Genomic DNA, 14243 nt, shown 5'->3' with positions numbered 1-14243 from the left:
TATATAAAAAAATATAAATACATTGTTTCTTTTATACAAATAATATGCTTATATATAAAAATATATAATTTTGCTTATTAGCTTAATATTAACAAAGATTAACTTAAAATTTGTTTCTGTGAAAATTAACATGAAGTCTATGCCATATAAATATGAATGTTGGTTTAAATAGATGTTAGAACTGTTAGAGTTGATAGTGATACATCTTTTTGAACAAGCTGCAAAGCTGATCTTTCAAACACTGCTCACTCAAGCAGAGGCTTACGCAGAAGAGCAAAGGTGCTGTCCTACAGCCCTTAGTCACAAGACAAGTCCCACTTAGTGACACCTTTTGCACAAGAATTGGACAATTGCACTGTACTCAATCAACACAGAACTAGAGTTAAATTATTGTTACAATTAGTTATTTATATTTAAATGGAAGAGGGTTTCCTTACAGTGATCCATCACTGAGGAATTAACACTTTCTTTTTTTTACTACTGTAGTCATAATTTTATGTAAATCAAAAGTTGCCTCTTTACAGAAATATTTGCGATTCTACTACCGAGTAGTGACATCTGGATTACTGAAAGTGTTAACTGTTCTTTTCACAAAACAGAATGGAAATTGCATTGCAGCAAAATGAAATTATGAATGCTTTTTTTGATGACTGGAAGGCCCTAGCAGAAGATGAAAGCAGTTCTGGTGGCAAGCCAGATGTCTGTCTTAAAGCATACCAAACACTTACAGATCTGCACTATCTCAAGGACAGAACTATTAGCTGCGTTTGCTGGCATCCAACCATTTATGGTAACGCAGTTAAAATACTAATTTGAGACTTGAATGACACGTATTAATATGACAGCTATAAAATATGCATATTTCATAAAATTATCAGCTTTCAAATTTAAAAACAAATCAAATCTGATTTAGTGTATCTGTCTGAATTACTGATTTGAGATGAAGTGAAAAATGAGACAGACAAATTCTTTGTAGAGTTCAGACAGGCTATGCGAAGTCCCTCACGCTAACATATAAGCGGAGATCAGAGAAAAGGGAAATTTCTCCCTTAAGAAGCTCATTTAAGTGGGGCTGCAACTGTGCCAGGTTCTTCTGGTGGCTTTGCATACCATTGTTCTTCTCCCTGGTCCTCATAGCATGCCTAATGCTTGTGAGGAATGTTACAGCCACAACGGGACATGCCTCTGCTGAGTGCCAGGAAGTGTCAGGAGGCACACTGAACATCTCCTCCTGCTTCCCGCTGTGAATTATTGCTCTACACAGCCAGGCTTAACGGCACAATTAAGTCCTATATAAATGTCCTAGCTGCACAGCATACTAATAGCTATCACTGCAGTCTGTGTAGAAAATTAATTCAGCTACAAAAGATTTGATTTCATGATGGGTGGCAAGGACTATGTGCCTGTCACATCATTTCAGGTGCAGTACTACACCATTAAGGAGTAGTAGCAAAAAAGTTGAATTTGATCTTAATGCTTGGGTTCTATGACTCATTGTTAAATAACTTAAGTAACAAAAATAATTTCCTCAAAGTTGATCTGTAAAAAGAAAAATATAAATACATGATTGGGTGAGTTTGGGGTTTGTTGGTTGTTTGTTATTATTTTTTTTGTTTTGGTTTTTTTTTTTCACTGTATTCAGAAGTTATAAGTCACTTAGAATAATTGAGTGTGTTGAAACTTGAATCGTGTCTTCTGAGAAAATTTATTTTCTCTCTCCATCAGGGATTATAGCAGTGTCAGCAAGAAAGCGGCATTCTTACAAAGAGCAAGTTAACCTTTCTGACAAATCATTGCTGCAGCAGTCACTAATACTTTTTTGGAGTTCTTTTGACCCTATCCACCCTCAGGTATTTAATTAGGAATTTTAAATACACTGAGTGTTTAAACAACAAGAGAACAATCAGTGCAAATGTGTTTCTCAACTATTTTGTTCTTTTTCATTTTAGTTAATGTTGGAGTGTCCTGAAGACATTTACTGCTTTCAGTTCAGTCCCAGTGATCCAAATATTATTGCTGGTGGCTGCATCAACGGACAGGTGTTAATTCTCTGTTTAAGAATAAAATCTGATGTTTCTGTATTTTCTTACAGTATAAAAACAAGGTTGAAGAGATGTACTCAACATCCATAGTAACACATAGCGTCACAAGACAGGTGTCACAGTCTCAGAAATTCTCTGATCCTGTACTGAAGTTTCATGTCATTATTCCATAGCTGAACCATTACTGTACGATGCTTCTTTGTAGTACTGATAAATAGGTCAAGGTGTAAAGACTTTTTTTTTTTTTTGTTGAGACAAATGTAGCCTTTCAACTAATTGCATCAGACTGAAGAGGCAATACTTTAAAGACTTCATTAGGTCTAGTACAGAGAGTGAATTTCTTATTTTTCCTTAAGCCTCCATGAATTGTGTTTGAAAAGATGCATATTAATATAAAAGATCAAATACTTTGTAATATACTCACTTCTCATTGTAGGTTGTACTGTGGGATATTTCTCAGCATGAAGAAAAGCTGCAAAATGCAAAAACTTTTGCTGATGGAATCAAGATAACAGCTGTTAATATGGTAAATGCTTCCATTCCAAACATATTCTGGTACATCTGTATGTCTGTGGGGAAAAAGGGGTGATGGTATCCTGGCTCAAAACAGAGGAGCAGATAACCTTTGCACTGAGAGACTAGAAAGGATAAGAAACCTGATGAGTTCATGAAATAAACCCATTATCACAACGTAATTTCTGCCCGATTAGTCCATCTTAACAGCTTTACTGCATTTTGTGCAGACTTTGGCTTCAATAAGACTGTTCTTTAACGGGCACCAACATACACTCAGTTCTTGCCTTAGGAAGCCTATCAAACACATATAGCATTTGTTGTGAGTGTAATACTGAAAATTATTCCGGAATTTTATGGACAGAAAAAAGGTAGCTTGGAAGACGAGAAGAAGATTTCAGTGGAAGGAGATTATAAAGCGGATAAGTAGAAGAGACACTTAAGAGCAGAGGAGGAACTAGTAACATAAAGGGATGTGCATATGCCTGTGGAGGCATGTTGGAATTCTTTTTAGAGCTTCATATCCAAAGGCCTGTTTTGATGCTTTCCATTTTTATTTTTATTTATCCAAAGGGAAGGTATTAGACCTCTAGAAAGTTCTATAAACTGATCTGAAATATGTGAAGAAGCATTAACAGCATGTAAAATAACCTTTTTTCTTTGACAGTTCTACTATCGTTTTTTGGAAATACACTAAGATATCTCTTTTTAAAACATTTCTAGCCGTCACTTATGCAAGTCCAGCAGAGTAACACAGAGCCACCTCTAGTGAGATGCTGTGCAGTCTCTTCCATACAGTATAGTCATAAAAAACCAGTAACAGATATACATTGGCTCCCAGATTATTTTAAGGTGAGTTTAAAAATTCACTTTTCTTCTTTTGTTTTTCTATCTACAACCTCAGAAATCATAGTGTAAACTGAAGATAAAATACTAAAGATTCGATTTTTTGTAATAGCCTTCATTATTTCTCACTGCATTTTCTAAATATTAAATAATATGGTGCCACTTGTCCTGCTGTGCTTTACAGCTGTGCTGTGTTCTCAATCTGATATGAATCTGCTCTTACTGGAAAAAAAAACACTGTAGCTTTACTGAAAATTAGCATTCAAAATTACAATAAGCCTTCCGTATCTAAGATACGTTGAATTTCTACTTTGAGCAATCTAGCCTGCCACCAATAATTCAGAGAAATAATTTCAATTACCCAAATATCTAGGCACCCAAGAATTGTGTTACTGTAATTACCTTAATTCTTCTAGGTGCTGCCTGTGTACTCAAAACTTAGATTTTCTATGATGATTTTAGAGCTCCATAGTACTTAGGGTCTATGTAGTTAAAGGGCTCAACACTATTACAGGAGTATTGGGTAATCATTTACCATCAAAATACTGCAAATCATTGCCCAAACCAATTTGAAATGAAAACGTAGTCAAATGCAAAATAATGACAGTAGAAGAGCAGGTCAAGAGGAAGAAAACTGAGATCTTTAGAAGGTTTATGAATGTATCAATAATTTTTAAAACAAATTTTTAAGACTTTATAGATACTGCAGGCCTTAGAAACATTACCAGAAAAGCGAGGAAAAGGGTGCACAAATATCATAATCAGCTTGATATAACGATTCATTATTAAATTATGCTGCAGTAGTACCACCCACGGATACTAATTGGTACCAGGTGTTTTACACGAAGAAAGGGACTGGATAGCAGAATGGTGTGTTTTTTTGTTGTTTGGGTGTGGGTTTTTTTTGCCAAGATTTAGGCTCAGAAAGCTGTTTTCATGTCCATGTGGGATAACAGATACAGGAGACCTGTGCTTGATAAATAACACTGACAAAGGAATCGCTTTGTCAATGTCTAGCAACCTGTACTGGGACATACTTTTTGTTACATAAGCATGGAAGGTGTGTCGGCCTTTGCACAACATTACAGTTTTTACGGCACAGTTCCTAAAATTAGCAGTTTATTATTACATATCGATGAAAAAGTATTCAAAGTTATATCCAAAACCTAATTCAGCTTTGCGTGGTTCTGAGACTACCATTTTGACTCCAGGTAGGCAACTCATGAATGAAAATAAAAGTAGGATTTGGCCTAAAGAAAAAAAATAAAGTAGCTAAAACTTTGCCACGTAGTTGATAAGTACAGTTTTAGCCAAAATATATTTAGTCAGGGTCTAGCCTATAATCACTCATTCCCACCATTCCCACCCTGACAACTTTCCTTTATTTTTCTGAAAAAAATAAAGGTATAAAGCAATGACTACTTGGTAAATGGTAAGTACTATAAAACCAGCAGAACCCCACATACACAAACTAAACTATTAATAACTAATATTTGAAGCCACTACTACCATCCTGCAGCGTGGTCTAGCTGAATGGTAAAAGAGATGACCTGTGGTGTAAACTAGACCAAGAGACAACACTCCCACTAGACTTAACTGTTTGAGATAAATTTCTCAATTATTTGCTTTTTGGTTAAGTTGGATTAAAAAACGTTGCAAACGTGGCAACCTAAGGAGGGCCTGACTTGCCGTGGTGCCAGCAAGTGTTTACCCTGCTGACTTAATATGAAATTTTAGGTGTTCAGCAGGCAAAACTGGTATCAGTTCACTTGAAGTACATTTGTAAAATAGCTTGACTTTATAACTACAAGTTAGTAAGTCCTGATTTGCAAACGTTACCCAAGCATAAACAGTGACTTTATTTCTAGAAGCCCATTTTACTTGTTTTAGTATTCACTTAGCAGAGTATGATTGTTTTGTCTCATCTTCAGTGCCTGTAATTATTATTACTGTTATTTTTAGGACAACCGAATGGGTGCTACTTTTGAAAACAGAGCTGAAATTTGCGTGCAGCTAGTAACCTGCTCTCCGGACTGGTATGTACAATACATACTCTGCAAGATGCTCCAGTTTCCATTGGAAAGCTTTACAGAGCTTGCTCCATGATTTAACTAGCATGCTCCTGGATTCCTATCAGCCTACCCTGAACAGCTGAAATTCTGTATGCAGAAGATAAGCACATCAAATTCATGGCCAGTTACACCCTTCACAGTAATGGCATTAAGGGTTCATTAACTGAAGAACCTCACACATAAACGTTTATATTCTGTGTATACCTTAAGAAGAGTGTTGATCACACATACACTAGCCTGGAGATCCATACCTTCACACTTACATTGATTATATGACTTGCATAAAAAGCTGTTAAATATTCTGAGACCACAGAAATACTGAAAACTATATTTACATTTGGAAATTTAGCTGGCAAAATTGTTCTGTGCGAATCTCTTCTTTTTTGGACTGAAGAGTCATGACGGTTATGACCAGATATTATCCTGTGATAAAGGCTGGTGAGGGGGAAGAACACAAGAAGTGGAAATAAATGTTTAGCTTTCACGATAGCAAAAAGCTTAAAGCTTTGAAGATGCATGGCTGGGCTCAATCACGTATTTGCTAGTTACATCAAAAGGAGGGTCAGAGAGTGCAAAATTTGGTAATGATACAAAGTTATTTTCCCTAATCAAATACAGAGAAGGCTTCAAAGAATTAAGATAGAAGAATGATTACAGGTACAGTTGTTCATAAGTTTTCAGTGTAACGCAAGTAATGCACACAGAAAAAAATAATTTAAACTACTCACACATCAGGGCTCCAAATTAGAAGTATTCACCTAAAAGTAAGGGCAGGGAAGTCACTGTAATGGTATTCTTGAAAAGCAACTCCTGTTAGAAAACGGAAAGAGATTTCAGCAATGAGGAAAACTATCAGTCTGTATTAAATCTGGGAACGAATGTCCAGAGTAGAGCAACAGGAACAATCCAAGGGCTGAAAACTCCAATGAGATGACAGATTCATCCCAGTGAGTGGGACCATTTGACTTGAAAGTCACCAAATGGTATACACAAGAACTGGGGATGAGGTTCAATTTGGAATACTAGATTACCTGCTACAGAGTTCTGTCCAGTTTTCTCAGCTTCCAGGAATTTCACACAGTAACTTTCCCTAAGCGAACTATATGAATGCTATCTAGCTGCTTTGGTATAGATAACAACTGATGAAATGGCGAATAAAGGAACATATACCATAATTTACAAAAGCAGCAATTAGGTATCTAGCATTTGTCTGCTTTTCAGATTATCTATTACTACGTAAAGTTTGAAGATGAAAGGTTAAAAAAAAAAATAAAAGTGTGTGGCAAACTGATCTTTGAAACAAAAACAGGGAATAACATTATAAAATCATTTTGCAGCTCAATATTATTTTGGGATATTCCAGTCACCAAACTTCCTGAACAACCTTCATCTGAGAAAGTAAGAGAAGAGGAATTTTTTTATATGTCCCGTGATGTTCCAGACACTTTTAAACATCTAGATCTCTGCTGGAAGCCTCTCATAAAGGTACTGTGCACAAATACAGAACAAAAGGATCAAGCCAAACTGTAGATATGGCTAGAACTCCATAGGAATGTATTATTTTGCTACCCAACTCTTCAATTTTTTCCAGCAAATTGTGACTTCTTTGTGAATTTCCTTCAGATTATGAAATGAAAGACTTCAACATTCTTCTGAAACTTCAATAAAATTAATTTTGAAAAGCTAACTCACAAGAAACAGCATGACTGCCTCTTAAAAACTGCAGTAGAGGCAAAAGTAGTTATATGAATAGTGTAAGTTCCTGTCAGCCTTTTCTATCACTATGCTATCTCAGTGGGTCCCAAACTGTGAAACACAGTCACGGTCAACAGAACCATAATTACTGGCAACACAAAATTCAGTCTGATGAAAATGGTCATAGCAGTTTATGAAAAAAGTGAGGCTGAACATAATGTTGGGGAAAAAAAAAGAAAAAAAAAAAAAGAAAAAGAAAACCGAAACTCTGTTGCTCTATGCTACTCAGAAAAGCTGCAGCTGGTACGGTTGTCAAACAAGCATGACCACTGGAGCTGGTTTTTTGCTAGAAACATGGCAAAATCCTCACAAGGAAAGGATAACACAAGAGAAGCCACGGGTTTGTATTTTCTCTGTGCTTGCATGTGAGGTGGCAGATATTGTTCATGGAGTATTACAAACACGCTCCAGACTGAAAAGACCTGTTCCACTACAGCAGAAAGTAATTTAGTCTTATACCTCCCAAGATCTGACAAAATGAGTTAGCAAATACATTTTCTTCTGAACAGATAAACCTGTGTGGAAGCGGTGCCAGCACAGAGTACGGTCCCGTCAGAATTAGTTTAAGGGAACTACATTATCATTACAAAACTCCAGGTAATATTTTTATTACACCTTACTGGGGAAAGTGTTTTTAATAAGCTTATATTTCAGTATATACATAATGAAAGCTGAGCAACAAAGTGTACGGCTAAATGCATCTGGGGAAAAAAGGTTTCTTAAATACACTGGTATTCACTGTGCGACATACATGTATTGACTCCAAAGATATGCACATGTATTGCATACAAAAAGACCAGCTCGTGTCCACAGTAACTCTGCCAGATTTCACTTAAGAGCCCATTCAGGTCCCCCACCCAGCCTCTTTATCCCTGAAACAGCCCTTACAGAATACTGTTTTCAGAAAAACAATCCTGGAGTAACAGTATATATTGTAGGTATTTCTGTAGTGCTTTGGATAGAGGTGTCACTTTTCGCTGCAGAATGTCAAGTTAGCGCTTCACCTTCCATAGCAGGTCAGTTCTTACTGTGGTACTTTGTGGCAGGGACATGCTACTAACCCTTCTGTAAAGCTGGCAAGCTGACAGCCAGTAGCTGTGGTTGGAGTACCTGAAAGAGTGACTGCAAACCATGCCAAAAACCACCTCTCTGGCAGCTGAGCTGCTGTAGCATAGCTGCTCCCGTGCACGCTGTCACTGTTCCCTGGTGCAGAAAAGTTAGCTCCTGGCTGCAGCAGCGAAGGGGGTTGCGTAAGGGCAGTTCCCATGGAGACACTACTGATGCTGTGTAAAACCGATGAACAGGACCAGGCTACTATAAGTGGTTGTCTGGGTATGGGAAGCAGTGACTTCAGAGCAGCTGCAGTGATGGGGAGATTCCACCAGGAAAGTTAACCTACAGAACTGCCGCTTTCCTTGGCAGCATTCCTTCATCTCTCCTCTTGAAATCCCCTTTACGTGTGAGCTACCTTTATGAGTCGAAGGATTTGCTTGGACTGATAAATTTAAGCGTATAATAAATAATGTGCCTCTATTGTTTCCCAGAGAAGGTACCATCTCTGAACACACTAGAAGTACCCACCAGAGAGAGCCCATACACAGAGATGAGTACTTCCTCAAGCAAAAACCTGAAAGCGCTAGAGAGCATCTCCACCAGCTTTTCTGTTGGAACTGAAGTAAGTGAAAATAGTAGATTACTAATGAAAATTTAATTCATGATATCTGAAAGACTAAATGATTAAATAAGTTTTCACAAGTGTATGAACTTGCACGTTTTCTTCAGGTGTTTAAAAACGTCTTTCTGGACATGCCACATTTTACTCCCATTTTAATGCATTTAGCCACATGCTTAAAATAATAAACCACCAATATTTTGTAGACTATGAATCTTTACTTCAAGGTTACTTCAGAATTAGAAGACGTTTCCAAAATATGCTGAACGTAACTACCTGTTGTCAGGAACGAACTAATACTTCCTTGTTCCAGAAGCAATAAGTACCATTTTTTTAGTTTCCCCAAATGTCAGGTAAAAACATTTATACTACATTTTCCCCCACAACGTATTTCTACTTTAGTAAGTCCCAGCCCTCTACCTACCCTACATATCTAAAATCCCAAAGTCTTTTCCAGTGTCGAGTTCATGTGGAAATGAAAATTTGGCTTCTAGCTACCTTTTTGCTTCCAGTCATGTTTTCCCCAAATACTGGAGCAAAACACTAACTGTAAAAACTGAGCACCTAATTCTGCAGGAAGGACTTTCTACATAACATCATGGTAAGTAAAGCTGTTTTGGTGATATGTAACTGAAAAATGCTGATCCAAAATTGTAGTGTTTTTCCAGTCATTAGCTGCAAATGTAGATTTTAATTTTCTCAGAACATATTTAATGATGGCTATAATTAAGTCACAGCTTAAAAACAAGTCATTTTGGTATAAGCCACCAAGCTCTAATATTAGCATTTACTTCATTTTTCTGGCATCACAGGATGGCGAAATTGTTTATTCCGACTGGAAAATGGAAATTGATAGTGACTCAGCAAAACCAGTTAGTAAGTTCAAGTTTCTCAATACCTGCTTAAACCTTAATATATCACTAACTTTAAAGTATTTGCATCTATACCTTGTCTTTTTAGGGTTACAATAAGACTTACCTCACTGATGACACCAGGATTTAGCAGTACACCCTCAAAAGTGCAAGCAGTTTAGCTGTCATGACAGAATAGCAAAAGCCCTCTCCATTATCACAGGTGCATCACTAGTACCTATTGGCACAACTCATGGAAGTAACTATATAGTAACTCTATAGTAACTACCTTGCGAGCAAAAAAAAAAAGAGGCTAGTATCTTTGAAGCCTGTGGTGGATCCTGCGCTCATTTCCCCCTGCATAGCTCCCATTGTGAAGATGACCACTAAAGCACTAATTAGAAGAAACTGCCTTTTTCGTTCCATTAGGTTGGAAGCACACTCAGAAGTATACCATCCACACTGAAACTATCACCACTCTCCAAAGATCGCCATTTTTTAAAGACATCATTCTAAGCACTGGAGGCCGGAATTTTGCCATTTGGAAAGAAGAGGTTACAGTAAGTTAACACAGTTGTAACATGATTGATAGATATACAAGACAACTATAATAGCCTCAGACTGTATTTTCAGAAATGTTTAAGTCATAAAGCTTCATAGTTTAGAAATAAATGGGGTACAAGGAAAGCATTTCCTTTTTCTTTACATCAGAAAACTATTTAAGTTTTGTAAACCTGTAGCAAAGCTTGTTTTGCAGAGCTCAGGTAGGAGGCACCTGAAGGAAACCTGGGTGACAGCTAGCAAAATTCCAGTGGTCCAACCTGGCTACATGGAAACGCAATAAAAAAAGCTTTGTAAACTTGCCTTTTATAGAAAAAAAAATAAAAAATGAAGTGACCATCTTTAATTCCAACCTTGTGAAAACTGTAGCTTCTCAACAACTTAATTCTGCTGCTAGGGAAATGGAAGAATAAAGGCAATATGTGTGCTAAACAGGTCTGAAGAAACCTTATTTAGGACACAGTCTTTTCATCAGATGAAGACAAAGAAACATGGTTTTTTACATTTCTTCTCATGTAAGAATCCTGGTTAGCTGCACCTGGTAAAATCTGAAGACCACAGGTTTTAACAGCAGATGACTTAATAGACTGAAGTGGGGAAGTAAAAAAACCTGATACATATATCTCACAATTCTCTTTATCTGCAGGCGATACCAGTTTTGCCATTGATACAACTTTAGTAACAGAAAAAATTTAAAATGTGAACATTCTCAAGTGATAGGAAAACTGAAGTAGTGAGTGGATAGCAATGTTTGATTGTTGGGTCTATCTTTTATTTGTTTTCCAAAAAAAATTAAGAATGGACCAATCCTTCAGTCAAGCTGCTCTGCAGGAAGATACACTGTGGGACAATGGTCCTTAACAAGACCAGGAATTTTCTTCCTTGGCAGAGATGATGGAAATATAGATATTTGGGACATACTGAAGAAAACTCATGAGCCATCTCACTTCCAGAACATCTCCAATTCAATGATCACTTTCATCAGCCCCTGGATTGCCTCACGTAAGTTGATGGTGATTGCACTTTACTGTGCCACTCTGTTTGCAAAATGGCCCATGACTCCAAGGCACACTTAATCCTGTTGGATGATCTTATATAATAGCATATTACAAGTACATACTTTTATATATAATCATATACTTATACGCTGCACTCTCTATATAAAAAAAAATGCATACATCAGTTCTAAGTGTACTACCATAGCATAAAGCAACAGAAAACATTAAAAAAGGGTGGTTTGAAAAAGTATAAACTTTAAATGGAATTTCATTTCTTAAGAAAATGAGCAATAAGGCTGCCTTTTTGCTGCAGTGAACAATAAACCAAAGAGACCACAACAAAAATGATCCCTCTGTAGCTCGCATTTGGGTGGAGGTATGCGTTACTGTTGGCATTTAGATTGTTTATATGTTTTTTGTCAAATATCTTTCAGCAAAGCAGCATTTTTTAGCTGCTTCTGATGACCTTGGAGTACTGCATGTTTTGGAAATTTGTCAGACACTAAGTCACCCTTCAAGGAATGAGGTTGGTAAGAATTTTTATTAATCTTTATCTTGAAAACACCCAGCACAGAAACAGGCCTGCCTGGAAAATCTTGCTTTCAAATGGATGGCAATTGGAGATCAGTATGGCCATGCTCTCCAAAGACCACCTGTAGCAAAGCTGGTTTTGCAGAGCTCAGGTAGGAGGCACCTGAAGGAAGCCTGGGTGACAGCTGGCAAAATTCCAGTGGTCCAACCTAGCTACATGGAAACGCAATAAAGAGTTCAGCATTTTTTGCCACATGCATAAGGTGACACCTGATTTCATGCATTAAAACAATGCTATATAGTGCATAGTAATGTAAATATACTGAGTTTCTTTTTCTTTACACCTTCTTGTCTGCATTTGTGTCAGGTTTTTTTCCTGTAAATTTGGTAGTTCAATTTACATGTCTTAGTACCTGATTCTAGCTTAATTTAAGCACATTTTAAAAACTGTTACTAACATCATCACTCATTCATTCTCTTTTGAAATAACGACTATCTGTACCAAAGGGCCATGGGAACAGTTTTAATTTCTATTTCCACATAAATTTCAGTTGTTTTTTTCCCCTACCTCCCAGCCAAAGATCAAGCTAGTGTTTTCATCTCATCCAGTCTAGCAGTCTTGCCTGCTGCCTAGTCTTTTTACATCGCAAAATCTTCTTCCAATCCTATCCCAGTTTTATATTGTTTAAGTATGCACTTAAATAGTTTCTAAACATCCCATAAAGGTTTGCTGTGTGCAGAGCTACAGTACATAGCAATATAAGCCCAATATAACAACTACTTTGTACCTGAAGTTGGGTCAGTGAGGATTTGGACTGATTAGTGAAATCACTAACCTACAACTGGCTTAGTTATTTCAGCGCAGGTTCTTGAAAGATGATCTACTCAGAGTCAGTGTAATAAAAATTACTTAACCCCATGCATATTTGTATCCAAAATCAATTGGTTTCAATCCACATCTTCATATTGTTTTGCTGCAAATTATTCAGATAGAGATAGGTACATTCCCAGTATAGATAAACTAATAATACCTTTCAGATCATCAGCAATAATTCTGTGTCTTTGGGCATGTAATGACCCTTGTTTGTCATTGTGTTAATAGCACGCCAACATACTTGATTATTTTGAAAGAGAAGTCAAATATCTGAAGTACCGTGAACAAGAATTTCAAGAGTATCAAGAGTTTGAAGCCAAAACAGAATTGAAACAGAACTGGAGGCACAGAGTGAGAAAACAGTATGTTATACTTGGAATTAAGAAAACCTTCTTTGTTTCTTTGGGTCTTTAAAACGCACCTGTTTTGCTAGGCAGGATTTCCCATAGTTCTTTCAAAAATCAGGATGCACAGAATCAGAACAGCTTAGCAGCTCCTTATTTCACGTTTACAATTCTTAGGAGAGGAACAGGTATTCCTAGTTCACATGAGTTCAGCTCTCGGTCAAGTGAAACTCCTGCAAGACTATTAGAGCCTATGGACATTTTAACAACTGTGAATTTGCTTTTCTTTTTACATCAGTTGCTCTTTCAAGAAATTATTTCGGCAACTTCCCTATAAATATTCCTCCTTCAAGCGAGAAAAGACTCCAGCCTTCCATCCTTTATTCACATAAGCAAAGTTTTGCCTGTCCATTCTTTGGTAAATGGTTTAATAATACCAACTAATCAACCAAGGAAATGACAATTCAGTTAATCTAGCCCTAGGTGATGCCTATTTTCAATGATTTGTGGTAACACTGATACTATCCACTGGAAAGCAATGGGGTTGCATACAGGTTTCAAAGCCTAACAGTGCATTATTGCCTGGTATGTTTTTTTCCTTCAGAGTATGACTACTCTACAGAAAACAAGAGAAGAGATGGAGGAGCAAGAAAATGCAGACTATACTGTGTTTCTGGACCTGGAGAAGCAGTTACTAATGGATTTAGGACAAGTAAAGGGTCAAGAAATACTTTCCTCAGATGCTTAGAGTCTGTTACCACCTTTAGAACCAGTGAGCTTTTTATTTCAGACCTCTTTATTTCAGCAGAACATGTTTAGCTTCAGAAATAAAGCATCTTGCAGTTAGAGATTATAGTTTCATTAACTTCGTTTGTTTGTTCACTCACAGCGTGGTTAGAAAGCAACCAGTTTGGGCACACTTATACAGTTATATATAATGCAGTTATAATGAATATTCTATCTGTTTACGTAATAGTTTTCAAAGTTCTGTGTCTGTCAGGACTCTATAAGCTGTAAAAATCTTAAATACAACTCAGCCAGTCAAACCAACATGCCAATATTCACGCCTCCAGCCTGCGTCCTCCTGCTCCCACCAGAGGGGAAGCCATTCTGCTCCAGTAGTTACACTCACATAGGCCACCCAGATTCTGCTACTCCACTCCAGCAAGCATCCCCTCCTTCAT

At 37.0% G+C, this 14243-nt stretch overlaps 1 protein-coding gene across 7 annotated transcripts in view; it reads left to right on the top strand.

The window, feature by feature from the left end:
- DNAI3 (dynein axonemal intermediate chain 3) overlaps positions 1–13907 on the top strand; it is a 29262-nt gene extending 15355 nt beyond the window's left edge. For 3 of the 7 annotated variants that reach the window (XM_055815828.1, XM_055815823.1, XM_055815821.1), the window contains 15 exons: positions 600–790; positions 1726–1850; positions 1950–2039; positions 2479–2568; positions 3279–3407; positions 5364–5437; positions 6811–6958; positions 7738–7825; positions 8773–8903; positions 9713–9776; positions 10181–10311; positions 11110–11314; positions 11745–11836; positions 12944–13066; positions 13664–13907. In XM_055815828.1, coding sequence (XP_055671803.1) covers positions 600–790; positions 1726–1850; positions 1950–2039; positions 2479–2568; positions 3279–3407; positions 5364–5437; positions 6811–6958; positions 7738–7825; positions 8773–8903; positions 9713–9776; positions 10181–10311; positions 11110–11314; positions 11745–11836; positions 12944–13066; positions 13664–13807 — 1825 coding nt within the window. In that variant the 3' untranslated portion in view covers positions 13808–13907. Of the gene's footprint in view, positions 1–599; positions 791–1725; positions 1851–1949; positions 2040–2478; positions 2569–3278; positions 3408–5363; positions 5438–6810; positions 6959–7737; positions 7826–8772; positions 8904–9712; positions 9777–10180; positions 10312–11109; positions 11315–11744; positions 11837–12943; positions 13078–13663 lie in introns of all 7 variants that reach the window. The other 4 variants (XM_055815826.1, XM_055815822.1, XM_055815827.1 and 1 more) reach the window with 4 other exon arrangements.
- Positions 13908–14243: the final 336 nt, after the last annotated feature.

The sequence above is a fragment of the Falco peregrinus genome, chromosome 10 (genome assembly GCF_023634155.1).
Source record: "Falco peregrinus isolate bFalPer1 chromosome 10, bFalPer1.pri, whole genome shotgun sequence".
In the NCBI taxonomy this organism is placed as follows: Eukaryota; Metazoa; Chordata; class Aves; order Falconiformes; family Falconidae; genus Falco; species Falco peregrinus.
This window is presented reverse-complemented; position numbering and strand designations above follow the sequence as displayed.